Source organism: Rhipicephalus sanguineus, chromosome 11 (assembly GCF_013339695.2).
Source record: "Rhipicephalus sanguineus isolate Rsan-2018 chromosome 11, BIME_Rsan_1.4, whole genome shotgun sequence".
In the NCBI taxonomy this organism is placed as follows: Eukaryota; Metazoa; Arthropoda; class Arachnida; order Ixodida; family Ixodidae; genus Rhipicephalus; species Rhipicephalus sanguineus.
This window is the reverse complement of record NC_051186.1, coordinates 58485456-58513447: the sequence shown is the minus strand read 5'-3', so window position 1 is coordinate 58513447 and position 27992 is coordinate 58485456. Positions and strand designations below refer to the sequence as shown.

Genomic DNA, 27992 nt, shown 5'->3' with positions numbered 1-27992 from the left:
TTATTATTATTATTATTATTTGAAGTATTGCCCATGCCGTGCATGGGACATTCGATGACCAAGTTGACTGAATTTTGGAGCACGCTTTGAAGCTCCGCTGTTACAAGCTCCGTCATTCATCAGTTACTCTATTTTTTTCTGCTTTCACGTGCCTACAGGCATGGCTGCCCGCGGACACAGACACGCCGTGGTCTATAGACTACTCCTGCTCATGGTCCTACTTCTGGGACCGGCGCTGACGCTGCCGGCATCGACACGCGAGGGAGACCCAGCGCCGACTACGGTACGGAGTGCGAGCCCTGCCGAGTTCAGAGAAGCCCGAGGTCCTTGGAGCACGCTCTACTTTTACGCGCGGAAGCGCAAGGACGTTGCCCGAGCACCGACGCTGCAGGACGTAGCTAAGGTGACCAAGGAGGTGAGGCGTATAAGAGACCCTGTTGAGAAACAGTCGCGTGTGCTATTGGTTTTCTCACTAGCCTAAACGTACCTAGTGTGTGGGAAAGAGAAGAAAGGGTGAGGAAGAGGGAAAGGAGAAGGGGAGAGGGTAAAACATAGCATACCTATGTGTGGTAAGGTATAAAAATATAATAAAGGTATAAAGGGGTGGGCTGGGGAAGCGATGGTGAGGAGGAGTGATGTGAGAATCAGGAAGGAACAGTGGGGAGAGGGTACAGCATGGCATAGCTATGTTGGTATAGTACAGCAATGGGGTGGGAAAGGGAAGTGAGGGAAAGGAGGAAGGGTGAGGGTAAACCATAGCATAGCTATGCATATTACAGAAACTTGAAAACGGGCTACCAGCGAACACACAGGCAAGAAGGCGTTACACACGGACACACGCTGGACTTTCAACTGTGCTTTATTGAAAATTACATTGCCGCACAAGGCTTCCAATAAAGACGGCCGCCCCGGCCGACGCGGTTTAACCTGTCACCCCGGCTGACGCGGTAGCGGACTTTGCCGCGCGGCAGCGTCTCCCAACATGCCTTACAGTTGAAAGTCTAACGCTCGTCCGTGTGTAACGCCTTCTTGTGTGCGTGTTTCTGTGTATTCGCTGGTACCCCGTTTTGAAGTACATGATGCACCAACTGGTCCAAGAGCTAGCACTTATGTATGAAGGCAAGTGAGGGTAAGGAGGAAAAAGCGGGGAGAGGGTAAAGTATAGCATAGCCATGTACAGTATAGTATAAACAGGGGTTGTAAAGGGAAGTGAGGGTAAGAAGGAGGGAGGGTATACACGATTTTATTTTCGATTCATGGGCGCCGCCGTCTTGGACTGATAAGCGATTGTTTTGCCGGTTTTCTACGTCGCAATATGAAATGATCAGGGTCATGAAACGTTGAATGTACCGGCCCAAGCGTTTTCGTGGGTGCTAGTTCACCGTAGCACTGTTTGTTTATTTGATACGGATACAAAAGTGCAACGTTATCAGTCCAAGATGGCGGCGCTTGAGGGTGTCCGGAAAATGGCGTATAGCATAGTTTAGCGGAGACGATTTGGAGGTTGGGCACATGCAGGTGGTCAAGCGTAGAGGAGGAGGGGTGAACGGAGATGAGAAGCAGCAGCGCAGGCGGTAGGGCCGAGAAGGGACACTAAAGTTAAGCAATAAATTCGTGTAGCTTATAAATTATACTCTGCAAACTCCAGTGTCGTTAATTTCATCACAACAGGTTCATTATTAACTGAAAAAAAATCAATGTCAAAAGTTTCGCTTCTGAATTTTCCGCCGAAATCCTCAATTGTGACGCCACGAATTTCAAGTTGTTTTCTCGTATTTTTGGCCAGCTTGGCTCAACGAAATTTCTTGAAACTTTGTATGTTAATTCTCTGGCTCCCTCAGAAAACAACGTACTTCATTTCTACCGATCGCGAGCAATATATAAACTAGTAGACGGCGTCACAATCTGTGACGTCACGGCGACTGGTGCGGGCACTTCAACGTGGCGTCGCCACCTGCACTTTCTTTTTGCGCGTTTTCTTGCTTACCGAGCGTCTTCTCGCAATGAGCGTGATGTTTTGGAATCGTGAAACAGCAGTTTACTAATACGAGAAAAGATCGTTTTAAGTGCGTGGCCCTTTAGGGGCCCGGCTTTTCGTCCATCCATAGATCTCGTGCGGCCTGATCACGTTCAAAATCAAGTGGTTAATACAGGCCTAAAAGAGGGCTAGCAATGCTCAAATCCGCGTTATTATAACCGAACAAGGTCTAAAACAATATAATTAACAGAAATAACCAAGACGTAATCGCAATAATTAACTTAAAATGGCTAAAAACGCTTCGCAAAGATTTGGCTGACACCCGCGCCGCGCAATAGACGGCGCCACCGCCTCGCCAAGGGCACGACTGCTCCTCCCATCGGGACTTCTCCGGCGCCTTTGGTGCTGCATCTGTAGGGGGAAACAAGCTGACGGAACTCGCTGCAGACGACACGTATCTCAACTGCCGTAACAAGCAGGAATTCAATAAAGCGCAGCAAAAAATAGCGCGCATGCCGCACACCGAGTTTTGCGAATGTCCCTAACAAGATTCTTCTGCTCTTGTCGGGGACACCCTAAATGCTTACCTCAAACATTCACGTCATCGACGGCTTGATAAGCCGAACGCGAATCGCTGGGCGCCCGTGCTACGCACTTCTCAAGTTTCACTGTAGGGGAGCTGCATTTAGCGCAGGATTTAGCGCTAAATGCAGCTAAATACACCGCTAAATACACCAATCGCTACATAAGAACGACGTTAGCCCAGGATTTTTTTTCTCTATAGTGTCCATTTAAGGGGGTGCTGACCCAGGAGGTAAACGCGTTGTAGGAGCGCAAAGTCGAAGGTGAACGAGAGGCACTACATTCACACCTGTTTGTTAAGAAATAAGGCTTCGTCTGTACCACTGATATTCGAGTACACTACGTTCAGCCATGACGACGTGCAAGTGATCGTGGCGGTTGTTTCCATTTTCCTACACAAGGGGCGCGCAATGAATGCGCATATTCCGCATTAAACTTTCGAGATATATTATTTCAAACGAGAGAAAAACACAGATACAGAAAAGTAGCAAAACGACTTTTCTGAGTGCCGTTAAAGACACATTTAGTTTCTTTTTATTCTTTCTTTTTCCGCTACTCCTACAGAAGACCGTCGGTCTGAATGCAGAGGGTGGGCATGTGTTACGGTGGGCTCCACAAACGGTATAACACGACGATTACGCTAGCTTGCTTCCCCCCTGAGAGGGTCGCATAAGACCTGAGCTGTTCTGACTCTTGGTATGCCGCTGTAGCGCACGCCAGAATCCACCAGATGGTCTGACTACCAGAGCGTAATTGAGCGTTATGCAGGATGTGATTGTCGGACGTGTCAGGTTATGGCGGTCTCCGCGTGACGTCACCGTCATTGAGCTCTCGAAACGTTCGGTGCTGACAAACTGGTTTAGTATACAACACACCGTCCACTTCATTAATCGAGCTAATGCATGTCACCCTGTCCAGCAAATGCGCACCGCGCGCCTGGGCCTGTATGTCGCGGGAGCAGATCCAACTTGGGCCACATCGTCCACCGGCGACGCGCGTACGAAACGTGTACCGATCGCCTCCCACCGGCGAAAGCCGAATTGGTGTTTAGTTGGCCACGCTGGTGGTACTTATTATGGTCATACGGAAGGTATAAATATTGCAACGATCGCGCTGCATCAACTGTGAGTGCGCGTGCGCGAACTTGCGGGTCGAGCGTATCATGTGCGCCACGCTGCGTGTGGAGCCGGCTTCGCGATAACCGGGTCCCGCCATTCTAAGTGCTTGTCGTCCATCCGTGGATCTCATGTGGGGTGGTCACGCTTATATAAAGCGCTCAATACAGGCCATAACAAGGCTAGCAATGCTTTAAACCGGGTTAAAATAAACGAACAAGGTCTGAAATAATATAAACTACAGACATAACCAAGAATCGCGATAAATGCTTCTGAAACAGCCGGCTCTTACCCACGCCCGCAAGAGAGGGCGCCACCGCCTCGGCAAGTGCGCGATTTCCCACGGCCGGTCGAGCTCGCGCCTCCAGAACGGCCGTCGATTGTAGCCAAGGGAATGGCTGTGTTGCCCGTTCTACGCAATTCCTCAGGTTTCGTGGTAGTGGAGCTGCACTGAGCGGCGGATTTAGAACTGCAGCAGGGCCTACACAAGAACGACGTTAGCGGAGGATTTTTTATTTAGAGCAACAATACCAAAAATGTCTAAAATTCCAGCCAGTACGCCTTGTAAGTGCATAAAGGGAGGAAAGGTTAGGTGTAGTCGGTTGAACGTGAGGAAAAGACGCCCTCTATGCGGCCCTTGTTGGGAGCCCGGCGGAGTATCTGCAGTGGGGCGGGGCAGGGGACGAAATGAATGAGAAGTGGAGAAGAGGGGACCAGGAGAAGAGATCCTCATCCATAGCCTACGATGTGGTGGGAGGCCTTTACAGCGCGGTGTCCGCGCTCTAAATGTCCAGGGCGTCCAATTAGTCCAAAAGAATAACTCATCTGTATATTACCAAATCTAAACGAAGCAAGCGGAGTGTCACTTGCGCAAGACTGTACTCCGGCTGAAGAGCGTGAACGCACTTTGCTGCGTCTCGGCCGGTATTGACTTGCAACGCTTATATCAAGGACAGCAGCGTTTCTCGTTCAGAAAAAAGAAAAAACTCGTATAGGCGGTGGCGCCAGATTTCACTCGATATTTTTCTTAAATGTGAAGCATTTCTTAGCGAAACAAAGGCACTTTGAAAGTATCTATCTATCTATCTATCTATCTATCTATCTATCTATCTATCTATCTATCTATCTATCTATCTATCTATCTATCTATCTATCTATCTATCTATCTATCTATCTATCTATCTATCTATCTATCTATCTATCTATCCAGACACCTACGTTTTCGTGCTCTCGTGGCCTTTTTGTTAAGTTGATATAAATCAAGACTGGTATGGCATGACATAAGTACACGAGGAACGTGACTGACAGAAACATGAAAATGATGCCATGCATACAGGCCCGTAGCCAGGATTTTTTTTCGGGGGGAGGGGGGCCATCCCCCACCCCTTGGCTATGGGCCTGCATGCATGTGATGTTCGTCACGGTTTTCATGGAATGGTACTGGTGCTCTCGCTGTTGTTTCATTTACTTGATATATGCCAAAGTATGCATGACATGAGTACACGGAGAGAAAAAAACTACAGGTCGTAACATGACGATCATGGCATACAATTCAATACGTGCTCAATTACATGACGTGGTGTTGGTAGAATTTGGTACTCCCGCGCCCGTTTCAAAAACTTGATGTATGTACACCGAAATTGGCATGACATGACATGTGTGTATAAGGAACATAAACGACACGTCATAACATGAGTCATCTCATGAATCTCATGTTGGACATGGCACAATCTTAGGGCTCTCGCAGCCATTTTATTAACTTGTTATATACTAAAATTGTGATGACATGAGTATGACAAACGTAAATGACAGGTCATGCGTGCACGTCTGACAAATGTGCGATAGTGAAGGACATGTCATGCTATGAATGCCTTGATTGATCTCAAAGCCAAACAGTGCGGTGTATGCAGCTCCTCGTTGACTGGTTCACACAGTTCACACTGCATCGATTCGTGATATCTGCCGGAGTTTATTGTGCGAAGGTCCTTGATAAAAGCGTGGCCTTCGCGATTAGTTCCGGCTGCGCTGCGCCGTCGGAGCTCATCGCGGAGGCCACGCGGTAAAGGCACCCTCGAAGCGCGCGCCCACCTAAGCGGCCGTGATACAAGGCTTCCTCTTAATGACATAAATAAACATTTTCTGTGCAGTAAATTCTACTTCGCATATTTTAGGTTTTGCAACAGAAATATGTTAAATTAAAGGACAGATGCGTTCAACCTTAGATATTTTTAGAAACACTGCGTGTCTTGTTGTTTTGCAGACAATAGCTAAGTATTCAGCGACAAATATTGTGGACACCTAGAGAAACAACGCTGGTTTAGCAGCATGGGACACAGCTTGCGTGCTCTATGAATGTGTGAAGCGTAAATCATTTGATACAGTGTCGACCTGTATTTGCACGTATGTCCGCCATCCTGTGCGCCGACGTGTTCATTTTGGGCAGGATAGCCAACCTTCTCCCGTAAAAGAGCACAAATGGTACTCTAATCGTGCACCTTGTGATCTGAACACCATTTCACGCAATATGGTGCTGACGTTTGACAGCGGTCAAGTTGTTAGTGCTGGAGTTACCGTATAAGCTCCCTACGGTAGCAGAGTTGGGCGTAGGTCCGCCATCTTGCGCGCCGACGCGTCCACTTGGGTAGGAAAGCCACTCCTCTCGAATATAGGAGACGGCGCGGCTGCGCGTTCCATGAGGTTTCTCCTTATTTCCTTCCTCCTCGCCTTCACTTCCCACCCCATGGTTATTCTCTACTACGCATGCTGTGCTGTGCTAGGAGATGCTTGGCACATACCCGCTTTCTGTGGCGCATACCCGCAGGGTTTTCTGACACGACGACGGGCTCAAGCTTAAGCAGCTGCGCCCTTAAAATAAGTCAACTATATCTCACTGTGGAGCTGTCGAAGGCGAGCTTGAACCTTCCTTCTCCGTGTTGGCAAAATAGATAAGTGGGCATGTGAAAAACAGGATTATCACCAACAATGCGACGCATCTTCATTGAAAATAAAATTTTATAAGACATTGTAACAACTTATAATGCAATATTAAACACCGAATTTCGCAGAATTGGAGATTTACGACAAATAACCTCCGATAAACGCTGGATTTACTCCAAAAATTAAACTCCGAAAAACACCCTCCGAATTTCAAGAAAAATGAACTCCGAAAACATGGAGCTCTAAGTATAAGCAAGGGATTGGAATGGGGAATGAGAGGTAGGAGAAGGGAAAGGGAGGGGGGGAGCGAGAGTATAGCATAGTTTAGCGGAGGCGATCTGGAAGTTGTGCACATGCAGGTAATTAAGCGGAGAGGGTAGGGGGTGAGCGGAGATGGGGAGCAGCGGCGCAGGTGGTAGATCGGAGGGAGTGCAATGTGCAGCCGCGCCGAGCCAACGTGGTGTGACGTTAGTGATAACGTCCTAGCTTTGCATTACTTTGCACTCCATCGCTGAGGCTTCCCCTCAGCTCCGCTGTCCCTTGGTGTTAAGCCAGCTGAAACGATGCATGTTCTCTTTTACGCATAATTCAACGTAACGTAATGATAATTATCAATGTTCTTTCTTTTTCATCCACAACTTCGAAAAACACACTCGCAGTCTGTCCCAATTCCCTCTTTGCTACAAATGCGCTCTGTTTTCCCGTTTAGCATCGCGAACCCTAAAGTGTGACTCAGGGTTACGAAGCGTATTCCCCGTAAGTGCACTGCATTAGCCCGCTCGACGCGGGTATTGAGTGATTTATAATGTTTCAATTTAGTGTCTTTTGAACATGATGTTTTGCGTCGGTTGGCTGCGTGTGGGAATTCCTGCAGGGAGGCGAACAAAAATATAACCGTAGCGGTTTTGGTATTAGTACTTTTTTCTATGACGTCTGTGATTACTTCGTCACGTCCGGCCTGACTGCACGCAATGATGTGATCGTTACTTGTTGATGTCATTTTACTGAGTCATGTGGCGCCTGTTGGAGAAGCCGTCCACTGTGCTCTTCCTGTCCCTTGGCCCTGTCTCCGGCATCGGCCCACATTTTATAGTGAGGACGCGTACCCGATGAAATCCCGACCAACTGTGCACGATTACAAGCAAGGCATAATTTCCACTCTAGCATTTCGTCTTAAACCCCCTTGGTTACAAGCTGAGAAAAAAAATGTCCGCTCCACCTACAGCCTTCGCTGTCCCTCCCACAGAAAATTTGCATAAGTGCTGCGTCCAACAGCGCCTACTTATTTTAATGACGTCAAGCACTTCACGAGTGTCTCAGATAGTCCATCTATCCATACAGACACTCGTTTGTGTCACTGCTTCTAAGTCAAGCACAGACAATTACTTTTAGGGGCTCGTTCTTTTCTTTGTTATACACAATATTAATGAGAGCTAACAGACAATAATGCCAAGGAAAGTATAGGGGGTGTTATTTGTAGTAATTAGGATATAAATGGACATTACTACACATAACACCCCCTATACTTTCCTTGACATTATTGTGTTAGTTCTCATTAATATTGCTTCTAAGTCAGAAACTTGAAAATGCCGGCAAATTTCGTCAGGGATCTTGACACAGCTGCTCGGCCAAACCCTGTGTTTTAGGTAGTAACGACGAACCTTTATCTCTTCATGTGCGTAGTATTTGCATTAGTGGATAAAAAAATACGGAAATTCGAGCGGGAACCAGCTAGCGCACTGGTGTGGTGGACGGAGCTGGCATTTTTAGGGGCGAAGCACCTTAAAGGGACACTAAAGGCAAATAATAAGTCGACGTTGATTGTTGAAATAGCGGTCCAGAAACCTCGTAGTGCTACTTTTGTGCCAAGAAAGTGCTTATTTTGAAATAAAGTCACGTTTTAGTGGCCCGCATCGCGTTAGCGCACTTCAAATCACCCGCCTGAAAGTGGTCTTTCTCACGTCACTTTTGCCGTGCCCAACGTTGCCCGCCTTTACTGCGCGGCGGCGTGCACTGGTGGCGTGCACCATTCGGGCATCCGGTAACATCACATGCATGCGGCATTTTGTCGAACTTTCTGTCACAGCAACTTTCATGAGCGCGCAAAACACAGGCGGCAGTTAGCGATACCGAAACTACCACTGAGACGCGACCGCGTGAGCGAAGCCGGGCGCCGGCCGAAGCGCAGTTCGGCGAAAACGGAACCTTTGAACCACGCGCGCTGTTTCCCATGGCAACGCCAAAGAGGTTCTTTTTTCCATGAATCAAACAGAAACGAACAAGCAGCATTTTATTACGCCTCTTGATGCACGGAAGGTTCTTTTTCTTGTTGCAGCTAGTTTTATTACGAGTGATTAATTGTAGTCGGACTCTCTCACGTCATCGGGATCATTTCCAGAATGTTCCGCTCGTGGCGCTCATCGTGTGATACATTTAGCTTAATTTCTCGGTAAGTAGGGCACTGCTGTTGATAATATTGCTGTTTTAGACGTTGTCATACATTGAGCTTTCACTCTGATATAAATTGTTATTTGCCTTTAGTGTCTCTTTAAAGGGACCAACAACTGCCCAGAACAGGAAATGAGATGACTGCACTGATGGAAAGATTGTCCATCGCATTGACTCAAACCAACCCTGTTTATCTCGTGAGAGGTGGATTTATATTTTTATTTCTTCATTGAAAGTCCCGAAAAATGACCTTTGGCGCCTCTGGCGGCGAAATCATACACGGTCCGATGAAGCCGGTCACGTGACCATTGATTGGGTGTATGCGTTCGATGACTCTTCTGTTGGTACTGAAATATTGTTCATTTCTTCATAATAAAAGATATTACTCCATAAAAATGTACATATAGGCCTGCGTTAGTTGTATGCAACAAAGTGGCGCTGCCTTCGCTTGCCGTAATGATCCCATGCCGCGACAAGCCATCCATGACACAGGCGCAGGCAACCTTGGTCGCAGGCGCGCACAACGCTGTACAAATATCGAGAAGGTGTGTAAAGCCACATCATATCATTGTAACAGCTTGCTATTTTCAAAAATGGTTGGAAAGCTCGAAATAAAGGTGGTTAAGCATAGCTACAGTAACTCCTGCGAAAGCAGAACAACGACAGCTTTCACAAGGGCTAGCGGCATTGCTATCAATTCTCAGCGTTGCTGGAGCAAGCCTTCATGCGTGTTTGGAGGCTTTCAGGTCGAAAAATACTGCTTATAAAATAACTACGTGCTTTTAGGATAAACCACTGCAGCTACAAACGCTACGAAGGGTAAGCTTCCTGTCGCGCCGTAAAAAACTGGGTCGAGAAAAATCAGTTGTCGGCCCCTTTAAGGCCGAGGCTTGTCCGTCCATCGGTTTGGCGTCCGTGTCCGTGCTTGCACAGCACCGTGTAAAATCGAAACATCAGGTTTAATAATAAGTCGAAACCCGCGATAACGAAATCCCGAGGGAACGAAATTCTCACCGCAACGAAATATTTTCGGAGCACCGGCGAACGCCCATAGGAGTCAATGCATTTCGTAACTCGCGACTACGAAAGATATTCATACCGCAGTCCCTCATTAACGAAATTTTTGAAACACGAGTGCACAAATAATCTACTCTCGCAACACTAACTACATTCGAAAACTGCTGAAATGCATTCATGCTACACTTAAATTTTGCAAAACTATCGCTACAGCGCACTTGAGAAGCAGCCGCCATCATTGTTTACAAAGAAACAAAGCTGGCGACAACCATGATGATGATGGCTTGCCGAAACACCTGCTCGTTATCGCGGACTACGTAGCCAAATCCACATTCCTCATGGAGTTTCGTTCGTTGGCTTGGCTCTGTGCTTGGCTTTGTCGGCTTTGCGCGCACATGGTCGCGTGTGTGGAGCCATTTGTGGAGTGGTCGCTTGGTGCAACGTGAACCGTGTTGCGATTGCGTCGTCCGATTTCGCTGCCTGCGAAGATGCCGCCTCCAACGAAAAAGCGGAGGTTCATCACGCTGGAAGATAAGGCTGCAATCATCAGTGAGGTGGAAAAGGGCAGGAAAAAATGGACATCCCCGATGAATTAGGCGTTGCGTGCAGCTCGCTGTCCACGATTCTGCGCTGATCCGCGCTGATCCAGCGGAGGCGGAAGATGGTTCGCCTGTAGGCGCCCTTGATGACGGTACTGGTGACGGCGCAGTGCCGCCGTCACTGACCAGTGCTTGGGGCGACCTTTGTGCCCTGGCAAACGAGATTCCCGATCGAGAAGCATGAAATTGCTGCATGGTAAGGCCCGCCAGAGCAAACTTACTGACTTTGGAAATAAAATCAGCTTTTTTTGTAAATTCTATGTCTTTCTTGCCGCATTCTCGCGCCAACGAAATTCCCGCAAGAGCGAAATTTTATGCTTTCCCCGTCGATTTCGTTATTGCGGGTTTCAACTTACACTAATATCAATGATAATTGTGACAAAGCAATATAAAAAAGTCACAGTTTCGCCGCAACGGCGAAGCAATGAATGCGATAGCAATAAAATGTAATGTAACGCGAAGAACGGAAAGCAGCTCGAAATTGCCAGCGCGTCGCTCGAGCCCAAAGGACGCACGAAAAGAACGCACACAGGACGAGCGCGAACTAATGCGTCAAAGCTCGACACTTCAAGCGCACTGCTCAAACATAAAGCAGGACGCACGAAACGAACGAACAGGTACACACAAGACGAGCGCGAACTAATTGTCACAGTTGTTACTTATTTCTGTTTGAACAGCGCGCTCCTTTCGCAAACGCGGCCGCTGCAGCGAGCGAAGCGATGCACCCCACCGGCCGCCCCTTCTTTCCTCGAGATAAGCGCACGAAAGCGACCACGCCCTGTAGAGCGAAGAGCAACGGCGTTCGCTGGAGCGGGGCGACGATCTTTAAAGCACGCCACACACGCGCACATCGCGCCATCTATGTGGCCACTAAGAAAGCATGCTGAATTACATGGTGTATATAAATTGCTCGCCGTTAGCAGGCTGAAAGACGGTGCTGTCGTGGCCTAACGCCTAACGCGGCGGGCTGCAAAGCGCGAGGTCGCCCGTTCGATTCCGCGCGTCGGAAAGAATTTCTGAATTATTTTTCTTTGTGGCTTTTCTATATATATACATACTTATACATATACGGTGAATGACGGCGACGGGGACGGACATTTTCCAGCCGAGACTGTCCATATAATTGCAATCGCAATAAAACACCTGCAAGCACTAACCTTTATACTAGTCGGCGACTTGAACGTACACATTACGGACCTTAGGACCTAGCTTTGTCGTCGACTCTCACGTTCCGCTGTCACGGTATATAGAAAACCGTTGCTATAGTCGAAACATATATGTGTGTATGTGAATAAAAAAAGGTTTACAATACACGAACATCAACCATAATTGTGACAGAACAATATAAAACAGTTACAAGCACAAACCCTTTATACTAGTCGGCGACTTTAAAGTAGACATTATAGACCTTAGGACCTAGCTTTGTAATCGACTATTTATGTCACTTTATGCCACTCAATTTACATTATAGGGGCGACGCTCGGGTAACGTACGGTGACTCACCCATACGATACCCAGAGCTTCGCCCACTCGCCATGATTCACTTCGTGGAGATGCGCGTTTTATTGCGATAGCAATTATATGGACAGTCTCGGCTGGATTTTGCCGTCGCCGTCGCCGTCGTCATGCACCGTATATGTATAAGTATGTATATATATATAAAAGCCCCAAAGAAAAATAATTCTCAAAAATGCTTCCGAAGCGCGGAATCGAACCAGGGACCTCTTGTTCCGCAGCGAGCGGCGCTATCCACTACGCCACGAAACGCAGATCCTCCACGTAGCTAACGGCGAGCGTTATATACACACCCTTTAGCGCTGGACGGACTCGGAGACAGCAGGCGATAATAAGCGTTTCTTCATTACCAGCGAGATGGCGCTAGGAGCCCGACGGGTGCATTTAAAAGTCATCGGCGAGCTCGCTCGCTTCTTCTTATATTTGCGCATGGGAGCACGGGAGAAGCTTGCCCTTCCGCTGTCTGCTCGCGCAGTTTTCTCGGGGTGAGGGGAAGAGGAATGTTTCACGCTTTCACCGTGATGTCCGCGCTCATGTTACGGAGCTTACGAAAGTCACTCGATCTTAAGGGACGCCGCTAACCGAACAAACAGAAGATGAGCGCGAACTATCAAGTGTCACAGCTCGACACTTGAAGCACGCTAGTTTCCTTCGCTGCTTCGGCCGCCTTTGCAACAGAAGCGATGTTCAAACTGAGAGTATCCATTGGCGAGCCTCACTTCGTATAGCATTAGTTCCTTGCTATCGCATTCATTGCTTCGCCCTTGCGGCGAAACTGTGACTTTTTTTCTTAAGTTGTGACCAAGGAGGTTAAAAAATTAATGCTCAAGAGTGAAGCCGTGCCCACCAAAAGATGGCGGCTGCGGCCGCCATCTTAGTAGGGGCACGATAAGCCATCAGCGTTCGACGAAGGAAACGGCTCGTTTTCCTCGCACGCCAGAGGAGTTTCATGTGTCAACTTTTACGGGTCAGATAATGCTCCAAGTGCGTCTTTGTGTAACTAGTTTTCATAAGTAAGCCTCGAAGTCATGGCATATTTATTGGATATCAAGTCACCAATCCTCCTCACGATGGGTTACTTTCGTCGGCAGCAACGATTTTTTATTTTATAAGGAACATAGTATTTACACTAACAGATCAAAGCCATTTGATCTCTAAGTAGGCACCACCAGAAAAGAGCATGTTTCCGAAATCTTTGGTGGGCAAAAGCTGGCTTCACTTTGGATGGCAAGGCGTTTCGGGAGCTTCCACTCGAGAATTTTTTAGGGGCGAAGCTCCTTATAGCATCACCTGGTCTTTCGTTGCTCCATGCGACGTGTCGCCGCCGTCGCGTCTCCCGTATCATTCAATAGATGGCGCTGTCCCATAGAGATGCATGCAAACTGCAGTTGGGTGACAATATACTAGATGGCGCTGTCCCATAGAGATGTGTGCAGGAAATTTTGTGGGATATATTGAAAGAAGTGGGCATAGGTGATGACTGTATACAGCTTTTGAGGGAAATATACCGAGAAAATACAGTTTGTATAGAATGGGAAGGAATAAGTAGCAAGGACAGCGTTGAAATTAGCAAGGGGCTGAGGCAGGGATGTCCTTTGTCCCCGCTGTTATTCATGCTGTACATGGTGAGGATGGAAAAAGCGCTAGAAGGTAGCAACATTGGATTTAATTTGTCACACAAACAGGTCGGCACGATGGTTGAGCAGAAGCTTCCAGGTATATTTTATGCTGATGATATTGTCTTATTTGCGGACAGTCAACATGATATACACCGACTGGCAGATATATGCGGAAGGGAATGTGAGGCTCTAGGACTAGGATTTAGTGCAACAAAATGTGGATTGATGGTATTCAATGGTCACGAAGACCATGCGGTCTTTATACAGGGCCAAAAAATACCGAGGGTAAGCGAGTACAAGTACCTCGGAGTATGGGTAAATGAGGGGGATAGATATATGGAGGTACAAGAGAAAGCATCGGTAGCAAAGGGAAAGAGGAATGCTGCAATTATGAAGCACAGAGCTTTATGGGGATACAATAGGTACGAGGTGCTTTGAGGGCTGTGGAAGGGTGTGATGGTCCAGGGGCTTACATTTGGGAACTCAGTGGTGTGCATGAAGTCAGAGGTACAATCAGGAATGGATGTAAATCAAAGGACGGTGGGCCGCCTCGCGTTGGGCGCTCACGGGAAGACGACAAATGAGGCTGTAAAGGGTGATATGGGATGGACAGGCTTTGAAGTGAGGGAAGCTCAGAGCAAAATGAGATTCGAAGAGAGGCTGAGGAAAATGAAGAAGAGTAGATGGGCAGAGAAGGTTTTCAGGTATTTGTATAGAAAAAGCGTTGACACGCAGTGGAGAAAAAGAACTAGGAGGCTCGCCAGTAAATATACGGCTAGCAGGGCGGGCGATATGGCAACAAGGAGCATTAAGCGGAAGGTCAGAGAGGCGTAGAGGACTTATTGGATGGCAGCGATGGAAAAGAAGCCGGCTCTGAGTAACTACCGAAAGGGAAAAAACGAAATAAGGAGGGAATAATAATTCAAGGGGAAGCGCTTTACTGTTTGAAGCAAGGTCGGGCTGCCCTAGAACGCGTAGTTATAAAGCGAGATTCAGTAACGAAGAAGAACAATGTACATGCTGCGGGGGAACTAAGGAAACGATGGAACATGTACTGATTGAATGTGGCGATATTCACCCAGGTATACGTGTGGGCACGAGTCTACATGAAGCCTTGGGTTTTAGGGACAACAATGGAAAGCTGAACACGTCCGCGATAGAAATAAGTAAGAGGCGGTTAGAGTATTGGTGGCAGAAAAGTAGAGATAAAGAACAAAAATAAATAATGGGGGAAAATAAGGTCATTCTGCCTTAAGAGACAGAGAGATGGACCGTGCATTTATATTTTTGGTATAATAACATAGATTTAATCAATGTAGATAAGGTATTAGGCCAACATGAAACAAGGAAGCTTTTTTTTTCTTTTTTTTTTTCTTCGAGCTTGGTGGCAGACATGTCACCGCCCCGTTTTAAAGGGGACGCTCATAGCATCCATCCATCCATCCATCCGTGTGCAATATGTGTGCAAGAAAAAAAAAATCACAGCATATCCACGGAGTGAATGATGATGAGTGGGCGAAGCTGCGGAGGTTCATCGGTAAACCGTGAATCTTCCGTGAATTCTGCCCAGTACATCATCACCGACGTGAGATCGGGCGCGTTTATACTAAAGGTTCGATGAGTTATGACGACTTGCAGCGCACTTTAATTTTACATGTACGCTGTGAATTTTCATTGTTTAGAAAACCATTGCTTAGAAAACATCTGGCGTCTTTCGTTAAGCAGCTGGCGTCTTTTCGTTTTGCTTTAGAAACATCTGGCGTTCTTTCGTTTTGCTTTTACAAAACATCTGGCGTCTTTTGTTGGTTTATTTCATCAATCAACGGCGTTTTGAACAAAATTTTTATTGTTTAATCACGCACAGGAGAAATCTCACCAGGCACTACCTTGGAGGTAAAGAATGGCTGCTAATGGGAATGAGAGACAGAAGAAGTCGGCTTTTAGCTAACGCTGCGAATTTTTTATTGTTCAACAACGCACAGGAAAAATCTCCCACCGGCACCACCTTGCAGGTCAAAGCGTAAGACTGGTTACATACTACGCTACGAGGGACGAACGGGTGCCGCTATAAGGAGCTTCGCCCCTAAAAGCAGCGGCACCCTGCACGTTAGATGGCGTGCAGTAATCAAAGCGGCGTCAGAGAACACCCATACACTTAGAGAAGGGAAACTGTACCTTTGACAGTGCAACGAAAATAAGGGTAGCGGTGGCGTTGTGAACTAAAGTAGCCGACCAAGAGATGCCGTTGTACAACAGGAAACGGAAATGAGCTTAATTCAATATGGCTGCCGTCGCTCGTTTTTGGTTGCTGTGCAGTGCGCTCCGGTCGCCCGTGCTCGTACAAAAGAAATAAATGTATATGCCACGTTTTGTTCACTTACCGAGCCCTGCGAGTGTCGTAATGAATCTTCTGAACTGTCTTTCGTGTGTATTCCGTGCCCCAATTGTGTGAAATGCTACGAAGGTGCCAGGAGACGCCAATGCCTCAACTGGCATTAACGCACACAACACCGGCGATGTGTGAGCCTGATAATGTTTTATTACATATTCATAAATCATTACAAGACAAAGTACACCACTGAGCGTTCACACAAGCAAACAACGCGGTTACATCGTGAAGTAGTGGCTCATAAAGCGCGAACGCACGAGCAAGAAGAGCTACGAAACGTATGTATACGCTCGTGTACGTACACTATAATTATTTCCCTATTTCCTCGTGCCAATTTTATGCAGCCTCTTTGGGACATCACCTGGCCGGTAGCCTTGCGGATAGAATACGATAGCTTGCAGAGCAAAACTCAGTGGCTGGCAAAACTCACTTCTCTCGACCTTTTGACTTCATATTGTGAAACCACCCGTATCCGTATTTTCCTTACTACTGGCTTGTTTCTTGACAAGTTTAGCATAGCAGGCGGCAAACTAGGCGACAAAATGGATGCGGCCGCCGTGACGGGCATTTCGGTGGGGTGCGAAAACCGAAAACACGTGTACTTAGATTAAGGTCCACATTAAAGAGCCCCAGGTGGTCAAAACTGATGCGGAGTGCCCACTATGATGCGCGTCATAATCGCATCGTGGTTTCAGCACGTAATTCTCCAAAAACAATTCATATATTAAATTTCTATGGATTCAACACTATTTTAACTGGTGGAGCGAACCTATAATAAATTTGCCCTGGATGAAAAATTATCCTAATGTGTAGTTTCTCTCTGCAGAGGCAATCGGCTAAGTTGTGTCCAAAGAGGCAAGTAATGGCTCGGAGTAGCACAAAATTTGTTTCAGCTTGCAGCTGACCGCAGACAAGTGGGCTGGGAAAATTCCAGCCTTTCTTGGTAAATAGCCCACTTGACAGCACGGCAAGTGCCCAGAGATCAATAGGTATGGTTTAATCATTCTGTGCGTTTCCACATTGTAAGTAACCAGCTTAATTCACAACACAGATACATAACACTTTATGGTCACAACAATACTGTAGGAAATATCAATACATTGCTTGTAAACACATGGACAACAAGTAAAATTTTACAACCAAGTCATGAGCTCCTTGGATTGCTTATCCTTTTTGCTTAGAACAATTATAACACAGCAGTGTATGAGCACAAAAACAATAGTCTTGAACTGCTAAGTCAATTTGTGCAGCAGACTTCCAAGTCTTTGCCTGGCTTAATTCTCTGTTTTTTTAATTCCAAATACCAGAGAATCCTAATATGTACAAACTAGGGGTGTGCGAATATTCGACTGTCGAATTCGAATCGAATAGTACCTAATCGAATAATTCGATTCGACTTTCGAATAGCTAGTATTCGAAGTTTCAAATAATTCGACAGGACAAATATCTAAAGCGCGACAAAGGCCGATGGTGCAACTTGGTTGGGGTGGGGTGGCAAAAACTAACGCTAACGTCGTTACACTAGGCCTTCCGTTAAAACTTTCACTGAAATCCTGGTTCAAAAGCGAGCGCACGCTCATCTTAAAAGAGATTGTCATTTCCGCACGTAGGAAAACACATGAGAATACTGTCAAGCCCTTCACAACTTCGTTCCCAAAACGAAGGCACGGACTTCTTGCGCAGTTCGGTCGCGTGTGCTGCAAGTGCCGTAAAACATCCCGACTTTGACCTGCGAAACCCTCGGTCATTGGCTTTGCTTGTAAAAGTTTGTTCACGCTGGGCAGTCGCCACTGCCACACCAAACCACTCGTTCAGAAACTTCCATCGTTGCGGCACGCAGTTGAAACGCTGCTGTGAACGGGCGCCCGAAGATTTTTGGGCACGGAGCACCCATGGCGATGAAGCACAACATTACTGTTGTCAGATGAGCCGTATTGCGCGACCATGGGGAAAAAACTAGCCACTGTACCCCCCTCTGTTAGTCTTTAGGAGGTTTGGAGTGGCGCTGCTGACTGGAATGGCGGCTCTTCTATCAACATGCTTGCACGCCCATAAAAACTGAAACAAAAGCCACTCTCAAACAAGTGCGTAATGAAACTGTCGGCACGCCGTAGCATCCCTGATTTGTCCTTTGTCTTGGCGTAACTGGCGGTACACATTTTGTGTAAGTATACTATTCTATATTTTTGGCCACTATTCGATTCGATTTGAGGTGAAATTTCACAATTCGTACACCCCTAGTACAAACATTTGCAGAAACAATTTGCGACAGTGAGCACTGCAAAATAGGCCATTAGTCACCTCCATCATAATACGAAGCAGTTTCTCTGACACCCCTCTCAAGTGTGCTACAGTACCTATTTGACAGAGAATGCTTCTTCCAATTTTCTGACAAAATTGAAAGCTGCTTCTGTGGGCACTGTTAAATTACCTAGAGTCTTGTCCTGCATCTCCACTGCCTTGAACATCATGGAGATTTGGTTTGGTGAAGACAAATCTTGGCTTTTGTCTCTCAAGAGATCCTTGCACTGTAAGCATGGTGCTTTTTTCAGAAATGCTTGTACTAGGTATCCTGACACGTAACAAACTATGTTTGATTCAAGTACATCTGCTGGTTTTACGGTGTCTGAAAGGTTTGAGCTGAAGGTGTCGGCCACAGTAGGACTTTCTTGATCAAGTCTTAATTTCTTTAGCTCAGTTAGAAGAACAGCCTTATCTGCTTGGCAGTTGCTGCCATCTGAAAGCTTGAAGAGCTTCCCGACAATGATATGCCTGAGACCGGCAGTGAACTGAAATGTGTTTGCAGTCTCGTTACAGCTGTGCTGCTGCCGAATGATCCCAAACAAGTTCTCCAAGGGATCCTGATTCAGACGACGAGCGAGCAAAAACTTGAAGTTATAGGATTCCTGCAGATCTGCCCACAGCATACAAACCGCTTTAATTGTCACCTGCCAGCCCTAAATGGTTCTTGGTTGCCTAGGTTCTTTGAATATCTAAGATTTAATCCATGCAATCCAAGAATGCAAGAATTCAATGTACCCTGTAGAAGTATTAATTGTATACCTCATTTTTCTCTCAGCTATCTTTACACAAGAACTGTTTAATGAATCAAACTGATCTATTTTCACAACAAACTCAGCTGTGCTTGTGGCTTCTGGTGGAGAACATTAAATGCTATGAATGCTTCTATTGCTAGATAGACACTGTTGCTGAGCGCCCACTTTACTTTCATGTTACCAAATGCACTTTCATAGATGTCCCCTCAGTGAGTTTAGGTAGGCATTTTAGTTTCAGGTGATGTGTTGATTCATACAAATCTTAATATGCCCCCAGGAAGCAGCCTTATCACCAATAGGAATATCATGGTTCCTCAGATTATTCCTCATACATTTCAACAGGTGGGGGACGTCAAAAATGAAGGAAATCTTCTATTTATCAGCAATAAAGAAAGGCCTGTCAGGGCTCACACCCAGTGTCCTTGCAATAACGCAATTGCTGCTACCCTGGTCACAAACCAATGCTTTGACGAAGAGGCCACATGCCTTTAGCTCAATGATTAGCTTTTTCAATGACATTAAAAGGGGCCCTGCGCGAACTGTCCCCTCTCCTCTCAAAAAGGCTACTGGCTGTATCCATTTCTTCGCTATCCCAAAGACCACAAGTGCTGCAGTGTGCGCTGTGCTATTTGTTCTTTCTCTGGCATTATCAACATATCCATGTATGATGTCTTCCTTAGGGTCATACTGCAGATTTTTTTTTAATGAAATTTTGTCAAAAATTAGGCAGCAAGCTCTGTCTTGAATTTCCCAATTTTTTTTCTTGCCTTTTCTTTGAATAACGCGAGAATCTGAGGCAGAACTCCAGTCTTTATATTTACGGCCGACAGTCACATCCTTCAGGACTTCACTGTGGGAAGGCTCAGTACTAGGGGTGTGCGAATATTCGAGTTTCGAATTCGAATCGAATACTAACTAATCGAATAATTCGATTCGACTTTCGAATAGCTAGTATTCAAACTTTCGAATAATTCGACAGTACGAATATCTAAAACGCGACAAAGGCCAATGGTGCAACTTGGTGAAGGTGGGGTGGCTAAAACTAACGCTAACGTCGTTACAATAGGCCTTCGTTAAAACTTTCACCAATTTCCTGGTTCGAAAATGAGCACGTGTTTACCTTAGAGGAGGTTATGTTATTTCAGCACGAAAAAAAAAGAGAAAGACAAGAAAAGTGGCAAGCCCTTCTCAACTTCACTTCCGAAACGAAGGTACGGACTTTTGAATAGTTCGGTCGCGTATGCCGCAAGTGCCGTAGAACGTCCCGAATTTGGCATGCGAAACCCTTGAGGATTGGCTTCACATGTGAAAATTTGATCACGCTGCACATTTGCCACTGCCGTACTGCACCACTCGTTTAGAAACTCCCATCGTTCCGGTGCTCAAACAAAACGCTGCTGTGAACGGGCGCCTGAAGATTTTTGAGCCCAGAGCATGGCCATGGAGCACAATAACGTGACCGTTGTCAGGTGAGCCATATTGTACAATTATACAAAAAAAAAACTAACTACCGTACCACCACCCTCTGTTGCCCAAGAGGTTAAGAGTGGCACGGCTAACTGGAATGGCAGCTCTTCTGTCAACATGGTTGCGCACCCATAAAACCTGGAAAAAAAAACAACTCCTGAACAAGCACGTAACAAACCTGTCACCACGCCGTAGCTTTCTTGATTTTTCCTTTCTCTTGCCGTTACTGACAGTGCACGCTTCGATACTATTCGATATTTTCGGCCACTATGCGGCACTATTCGATTCGAGATGAAATTTCACTATTCGCACACCCCTACTTAGTACCTTTGATAGATATTTATATGCCTCGGGGCTTGTAAAGTAAAGACTGAGGGCAAACTGTCTAAGTTGCATCGGCCATCGTCTCTTATGTTTTTTCAGTGGTTGCAGATGCATTTGCACTCCTAGAATTTCCAAAAAATCCTTCTTTAGGTACCTGCCTGCTTCAAGAAGAAGCTGCGCATGAGATGCAATTGGTTTCTTGGACTTTTTAAGTCTTGCAACAATTTGATGGAGGTGGGAGTTCTCATCGCAGTAGTGCTGAAGCCTCTTCATATAACATGGAGTGAGCACTTTCCGGGTCCTGGTCCTGGCTCTTGGGGTTCCTGGAAAATCAAAAAGCCACATCACTAATGTTAAGTCCTAAGCTTTAAAACTTACACTCTGGTTAGATGGTTTGCTAAGTTTGGTACACTAGAAACGCGTACATTTGTATTTTAATGCAACGTATTATTACCTGGAATTTTGTGTGCATCCCTTACGAAATTTGCAAGCTGTGCCCAAATTGAAATACCAGGTCAGGCTAGTGTAAAAGGCTAATTTGGTATTTTTGCATGTTATGAGAACAAAATAAACACAGGCAAAATGTATTTTTTGTCACACAGCCACGTATATGACTGGCCAAAAGTAGGCACACACCCAGTGGCAGATAGTAAAACGTTAAAACAAAAGGGCGTTTATTTAATGAAAGCATCTATTTAATGTAATGAGCTGTATCATTAACCAGTTGTAGTGCCAATATTTATATATTGGGGACGCATGTGGGAATAATTCCTTTTTGTTCTGTAGAATGAAGACACACTTACTGGAATTACTATGTAATCTTGCGTTAATCTTGCTTTAATAAGAGGAAGAATACCTACTCTGTGTAGTTGGTGCTGTTGGCAATGGCTCCTGTGCCCCCTGGGATGCTGGCTCTTGTATTGGTGGAGAGATATTGAGGGGCACTGGAAAAGAATGCTGTATATCACTATATAAATTTAAGCAGGAGCAATGGCATTGTGCTTTATTTTTGGAAAGCTCCCACTTACTGGTCTCACGCCTTGATGCTGAGAGCTCTGTAGAGAAGTCAGGGAAATCTTGGTATTCTGAAAGTACACATCATTACATTAATTCTATATCCGCTTTAGAAAAAACACATCAGATGAAATACACACTTTCAATCAAGTAAACAATGAAAATTACCATCTATGGAAGCAGCGAAACGAAGCTTCGACACTTGTGACATAAGAAATATTATTCGCGAAACCACTGCCGTTACAGGGTGGAAGGTACAAAATACTCATCAGGCAAAATTCGTTACAAAATTTAGATTTTATAGTAATCGTGAAACCAAGGAATGATAAGAGTTTCTGAACAATCTCGACGGTCCCAACACACACACACCCCTACATTCTGGCGAGATAAGTCTTAGATCTCAATATCGGTGGAGGGGTATGAGACCCCCAGAGACCGCATTAACTTTAAGCCCCCTTGACTTTAAGGACTGCTGATAATAATCTAAATGTTTAACACAATCTAATCATTCATGAAGAACCCCAAAGAACGTTCTCTTTCACCTAATGCGATTACCATTACGTTCAATAATCACCGCTGTTCGCGCCCCTCGCGGATATAAAATCTCTTTTAAAAAACTTGTGCTCGATTATCAGAAACGCTGCACGCATAGCCACTTCAAATTGCCTAGGCGTCCTATTGAAAAATCACGCGCAATCCCTTTAGGTACAGTACACCGAAATCACAAACCAGACGTGTCGCGTGTGCAAGTTACACGGCAATGCAAAGCTGACACTGAACAATATGTGGTTTATGTATTCGTCATTATAGCAATATATTAGTTGATGTAACAAATGTCAAAGAAACGACGACGGACCATTGAACAAGAGCATAACTGACGCTCCGGCTTACCTGTTTACGGTGCGGAATCAACAGATCGACTCCATGAAAGCGTGAAACGTACCCCTCGATCTCGATCGCTGCGGCATTCCTAAATTCGCCGGTAAACTGAGTCAGCTACTATTGCTGTAAAGATAAAAGGGCGTCTGCGAACTGAAGCGAAAGGTGCTTCCGCATTTACGTTGCCGCCGAACAATTTGAACGCCAACGGCCACGAAAAGATGGATACAAATTGGATTTTGGTCCAGTTAGTCATCACTGAAGTCCTAAAACGTTGACACTTCAATTAAAAAGCAGCTATACATATTAAGTCTAAACATAAGTAACTATCTAGCTATCCAAAGCAAAATAACATGTTTGAATGATTCATTGGCTTGCGCAAAACAATTTCTTAAAGTGTAAAATTTGGGTGGTTTAGCGCCCCGAGCAGGGAAAATGCAAACTAAGATAGCCGACCGCTAAAAGAGGAGTCAGTAGCTCCACTCTGCGCGCATATCGATGGAACTCGCCGCGGTCGATTTTTTCGCCCTCTGCGGCGATCGCGAGAACTTGAGACTTTCCGGGGCCTGGCGGCGTATCGCTTTGATTACTGCTGGGCGAAACCATTGAACATTTCACGGTGTAACCATGATTTCTTCAGGAGCTTCGCCCAAGCTCATCATCATTCACCCGTAGATATGCTGTAATTTTTTTAAACCTCCTTGGTTGTGACCGAATATAGAGCGTAACAAGTTCGCTGTAAAGCGGACACGATTTTGAGTACTGTATTTACTCCACTGCTGGAGAGTTGCGCTCGGTGCTCATGTCACTAAATGGTGAATGATTTAGAGCACTGTATATGCTCCATTTTGGAAAAGCGGGTAGCGGTCGCGGTTGCAAAGAGAATCTTTTCTTCTACTTTATGCAACCTGTGTGTTTAGTACAAATAAGGTTGATGTAGAGTAGTAAACGTACTCTGAGATCGTAGAGCTGTAAGCCTACGTTTAGAAAAACGTTAGACAATTTAGGAAACTAGGTACTCTACTATGGGAGAGCGGTAAGCCAACCATATCGGTACAACGAATCAAGGCATAATACCTAGAAATTTGCTCAACAGATAAGACACACTTGAAAGCTTACTCCAAACGGCGATAAGGACGTGATGCGACCGCTTGTGAATGTGTGGGACCCTCTGGCCGCCACAGCTATTCCAACGCACTAGAAGCAGATTTATTTATGAATTTCACTTGAAAAGGTGCGATGAAGCTGCGCGCGCGTGTTCTTTTGGTTCGAAACGCGGGTCTTACAGTCGAACGAATCAAGAACCTGTGACCATAGGCAACTACTGCGCAAGAAATTCAGGCAGAAGTGGCCCAGGGTTGTTGTCTACTTGTAGCGTGCACTCAATCGGAGTTACACTGAACACAGTGTTGCGGTTACAACAGAAGCTAGCGAACGCTATCAAACGCTTATCTTTATTTAGTCCACATTAAGGTGTTTCAGCAGTGACAATAATACCGTACCGTTTACGCTACGGTATTACCGTCCCTTGTTAAATGAACCACGATTCGAAAAAGCTCTAGCTGCGCGAGTTGTTCGAATGCGTACGGTAACATATGATAATTTGATTGTAGTGGCTAATACCAGTCTTGCAGACTAAAGTAGCGATGCGCCGACCACGGAGGTACGGTATTACCCTATAGTTACAGAACGGTAAACCGGCACTGCTAACAGGTCCTACTAGCGGGTATTTGTCAAAGGTGAGCGAAGACTAGCGATTATTTAGCCATGGTTATCCATAGCTGCCCATGATTCGCCACCTGTAGCCTGCGTTAACCAACATCAGCATTCATTTGGGCATATTCACCCGACATTAGCCATCATTAAGCAAATATTAGCCAGTGATAGCAGATATTATCCATTGATGATCAATGCGGGTAGAGTACGACTAAATGCTTTAGGCAGCGCTAATCGAACAGGGCGTTAACGCACCCCTCTCCCCCGCCCCTCTGCTCGGGAAGGATAGTCGAGCGCTGCTCAATCAAGCCATCGACCGGGGGGATATGGCTCGACCATAATATATGGTGGGAATGCTGGGTCAGAGCTGGACAAGTTCTGGGGAAAAGGAATAACTGCCAGCGTTAGTACTTGTGTTTGAATTCTCACCTTGTAGCAGCGGTCGATACGTAATAAGTAATAAAGCTGTGAAATGAAGCCATTGTGAAGGGTGAAGACAGGCAGGCAAAGAACATTATTTTGATCCGGAGACGATGCTCACTCCGCCCTCAGGGGGCGACATCGGCGGGCCTGAAGATAGAATTTACGAAACAAAGTCGAACCTGTTTTTTTTTTTCTTCGAGATGCCAGTTATAGAAGATATAAGTTGGATTTCATTGTTCTGATATCTGAACAGACGCTAAAGCAAAAAAAAAAATGGCATGATCGCGATACGTATGGTATAACAGCGCACGTTTCGCTGCTAAAGTTGGTATCCCAAAAATGGCCTGGTTAGGTGCGCTGAATTTGCGATTTTCCCATTGGCGTGACATTCTCCATTTCTTTTTTGTCTCGTACTAACGCAGGCCAAGAAGAAGGCCGACGCCAGCAGCACGGATCGGACCTCCACGGCCCAGCAGCCGAGGCATTGGACCATGGAAGAGCCAACGCCGTCACCGGTGACAACAACCACGACATCGGCACCGCCTACGACTAGGGACTACTCCGGTCTCTACATCTCTCCTCCCATCATGGTCCTGGACGGCAACGGAGAACGGGACAACACTCGCGTCGTCCACGACGTACTGGTTGTCAAGAACCGGCCGTCCCGACGTCCTTCGACTCTGCGACCTCCGGGGTCCTCCAACCTGGTCCAGCCCTCCATCATCAGGAGACCTCCGCCCTTCTGGGCGGGCACCGCTGTGCCGTCTGGCTACGGCGTCTCGCACGCCGTGCTCATGAACAACCACCGACCTCCATCGGCGTCGTCGGCCTTCAAGCGACCCTTCCCGGGCGTCACCTCCATACATATCTACCCCCTGACCACGGCGCCGTCGACGACAACGTCGGTATACCCACCGCAGGGAACTATCGCTTCGGTGCCGCTCTCCGTGTACGACACGGTGGCCAACACGACCATCGTCCACCAGAACATCATCACCTTGTCCAAACCGACGTACTCGTCTTCGTCCTCGTCTTCGTCGTACTCGCCGTCTCAGACGACCACGTCTTCGCCGCCCTACATGGAAGAGGAAGACTTCGGCACCACGACCGAGGCGATGACGGAGTCTACCGAGACCTCGCAGTCTTCGCCGTCGAGACCTTCCACAACCGAGCCGCTGCCGGACTGGGCCCTCCAGCACCAGCACCAGCACAGGCCCGTGGTCACGACGACGGCGCCTTCTTCGAGTCTCGTGGCGCCCATCGGTTCCATGCCCGGAATCCTGGGTCCCATCGGCAACCTGATGCAGAAGTTCCCCACGGGTTCGCTCTCCATGTTCCAGAACATCGGACGCGTCATGGCCGTGCTGCCGACGATGCTGGCCGCGTTTCTTCTCACGGCGCTGCTCTTCGTGTAAAGCAAACCGACGACCTCTGGCGTGGCGGGAAGGAAGCTTTAAATGCGTGATCACCGAAAGCTGGAGGACAGGTGGTGGCAGCGGATAGGAGTGGTCGCCGCAAGTTGGTGCTGTAGACTTTAACTGCTCAGTGACAAAAAACTAAGTGAACACTCCTCCTACCCAGTTGGAAGTTCCACTCGCCAGGCACTTCCGATGATTCTGCACTGATTCTGCACCCGATATCCGATGTGACAGTGAAATGCATCTCTGTGCCACTGGATAACCTAATCTGATCAACTGAGGTCGTGTGTGCACAGATGATCACTTCGTGCCTGGCAATGATTACCTCACGTCGAGATGCTGTCAGCCAAACCAGAGACGAGAACGAATCGTATATAGCAGATCCTGGCTAACTGAAGTGGCAACCAGCTGGACTTCGATCACCCCGATGGTGCCGTGGTTACTGTGCAATTATGGGCTGGGTCTACCATGTGGTGTAAAGAGTTGTGATCAATGGGGAACATCTTGATCGTATAGGTCTGGCTATAAAGCCAGTGCGTAGCTGAGTAAATCACATACAACGCTGAAAATGCCGGTCAGGTTGATCTTGAAGCGTGACTGACAGTGCTATGTTGAAGAGACTATGCAGAACGTGGCCTATCATGCCACCGTGGATGGCTATGTAGGATGAGCAATCAAACGAACGATTGTGTCCACAAATGCTAACCCGTACGAAGCTCCTTATTACGCAACTCTAGTATTTCGAGGTATTCATCGCTTAGTGGAAACAATCTACCGTGCCTTAACGAAAATACAGGCTGATGGGCGAGTTGGTTCGGCGTAATTTAGGATGATGCACTGTCGTATCGCGTAGCCTTTCCCTGTGAACTGTGTGTTTCACTGCGTTGCAGTGTACACGGTGCGTTTCCCACCGCATTCTTCTGGAACATTTGGTTACAAATGTATGGCCGTTACTTTCGTCCATACCTCAATCAACATACGCCCCTCCCCCTTCAAGTACAAGAGCTGTCTTCGGTCTTATGTAGTCAAGCGCGACCGATACAAAGTGTACGATATCTTAACAATCCAAAAATGTTTGGAAAAAATTTCTTGCCCTGACCTAGCTCTCCGTACGTTCTCGTAGCGAAATCATAAAAAAAAACTCGTGGCTATTGTATTTGTAATTAACACGTAGTAGTTGTGAACCTCCTCGTCAATGTTGTTGATACACCGATAACAAATTTTAGAACGCTGTGCCGGTTCGATAAATGTTTCGTCGCTTAGTACTGTTCTCGCGATTAGTTAATTTCCATTCGCAATTTTTATGGGCTTCCGTTTTGGTAATGCGTGTATTTTACGGAAGCAAGTCGCGTAGCGTGACAACCGTGTGAGGTGTGACTACGTATGCTATGTAGGACTAGGCAGGAACATCAGTGGCAACACAATATAGCAGTAAACGCAGCTACAAGCGACAGCATGGTAGATTGGTTTCTGTAAAATCATAACAGTGCAGTAAA

General features: G+C 46.5%; 1 protein-coding gene across 1 annotated transcript; it reads left to right on the top strand.

The window, feature by feature from the left end:
* Positions 1–160: 160 nt before the first annotated feature.
* Positions 161–27682, top strand: LOC119373341 (mucin-2). The gene is made up of 2 exons (XM_037643369.2): positions 161–415; positions 25501–27682. The coding sequence occupies exons 1-2, from the start codon at positions 161–163 to the stop codon at positions 26491–26493; spliced, it is 1248 nt and encodes a 415-aa protein (XP_037499297.1). The 3' UTR covers positions 26494–27682.
* Positions 27683–27992: the final 310 nt, after the last annotated feature.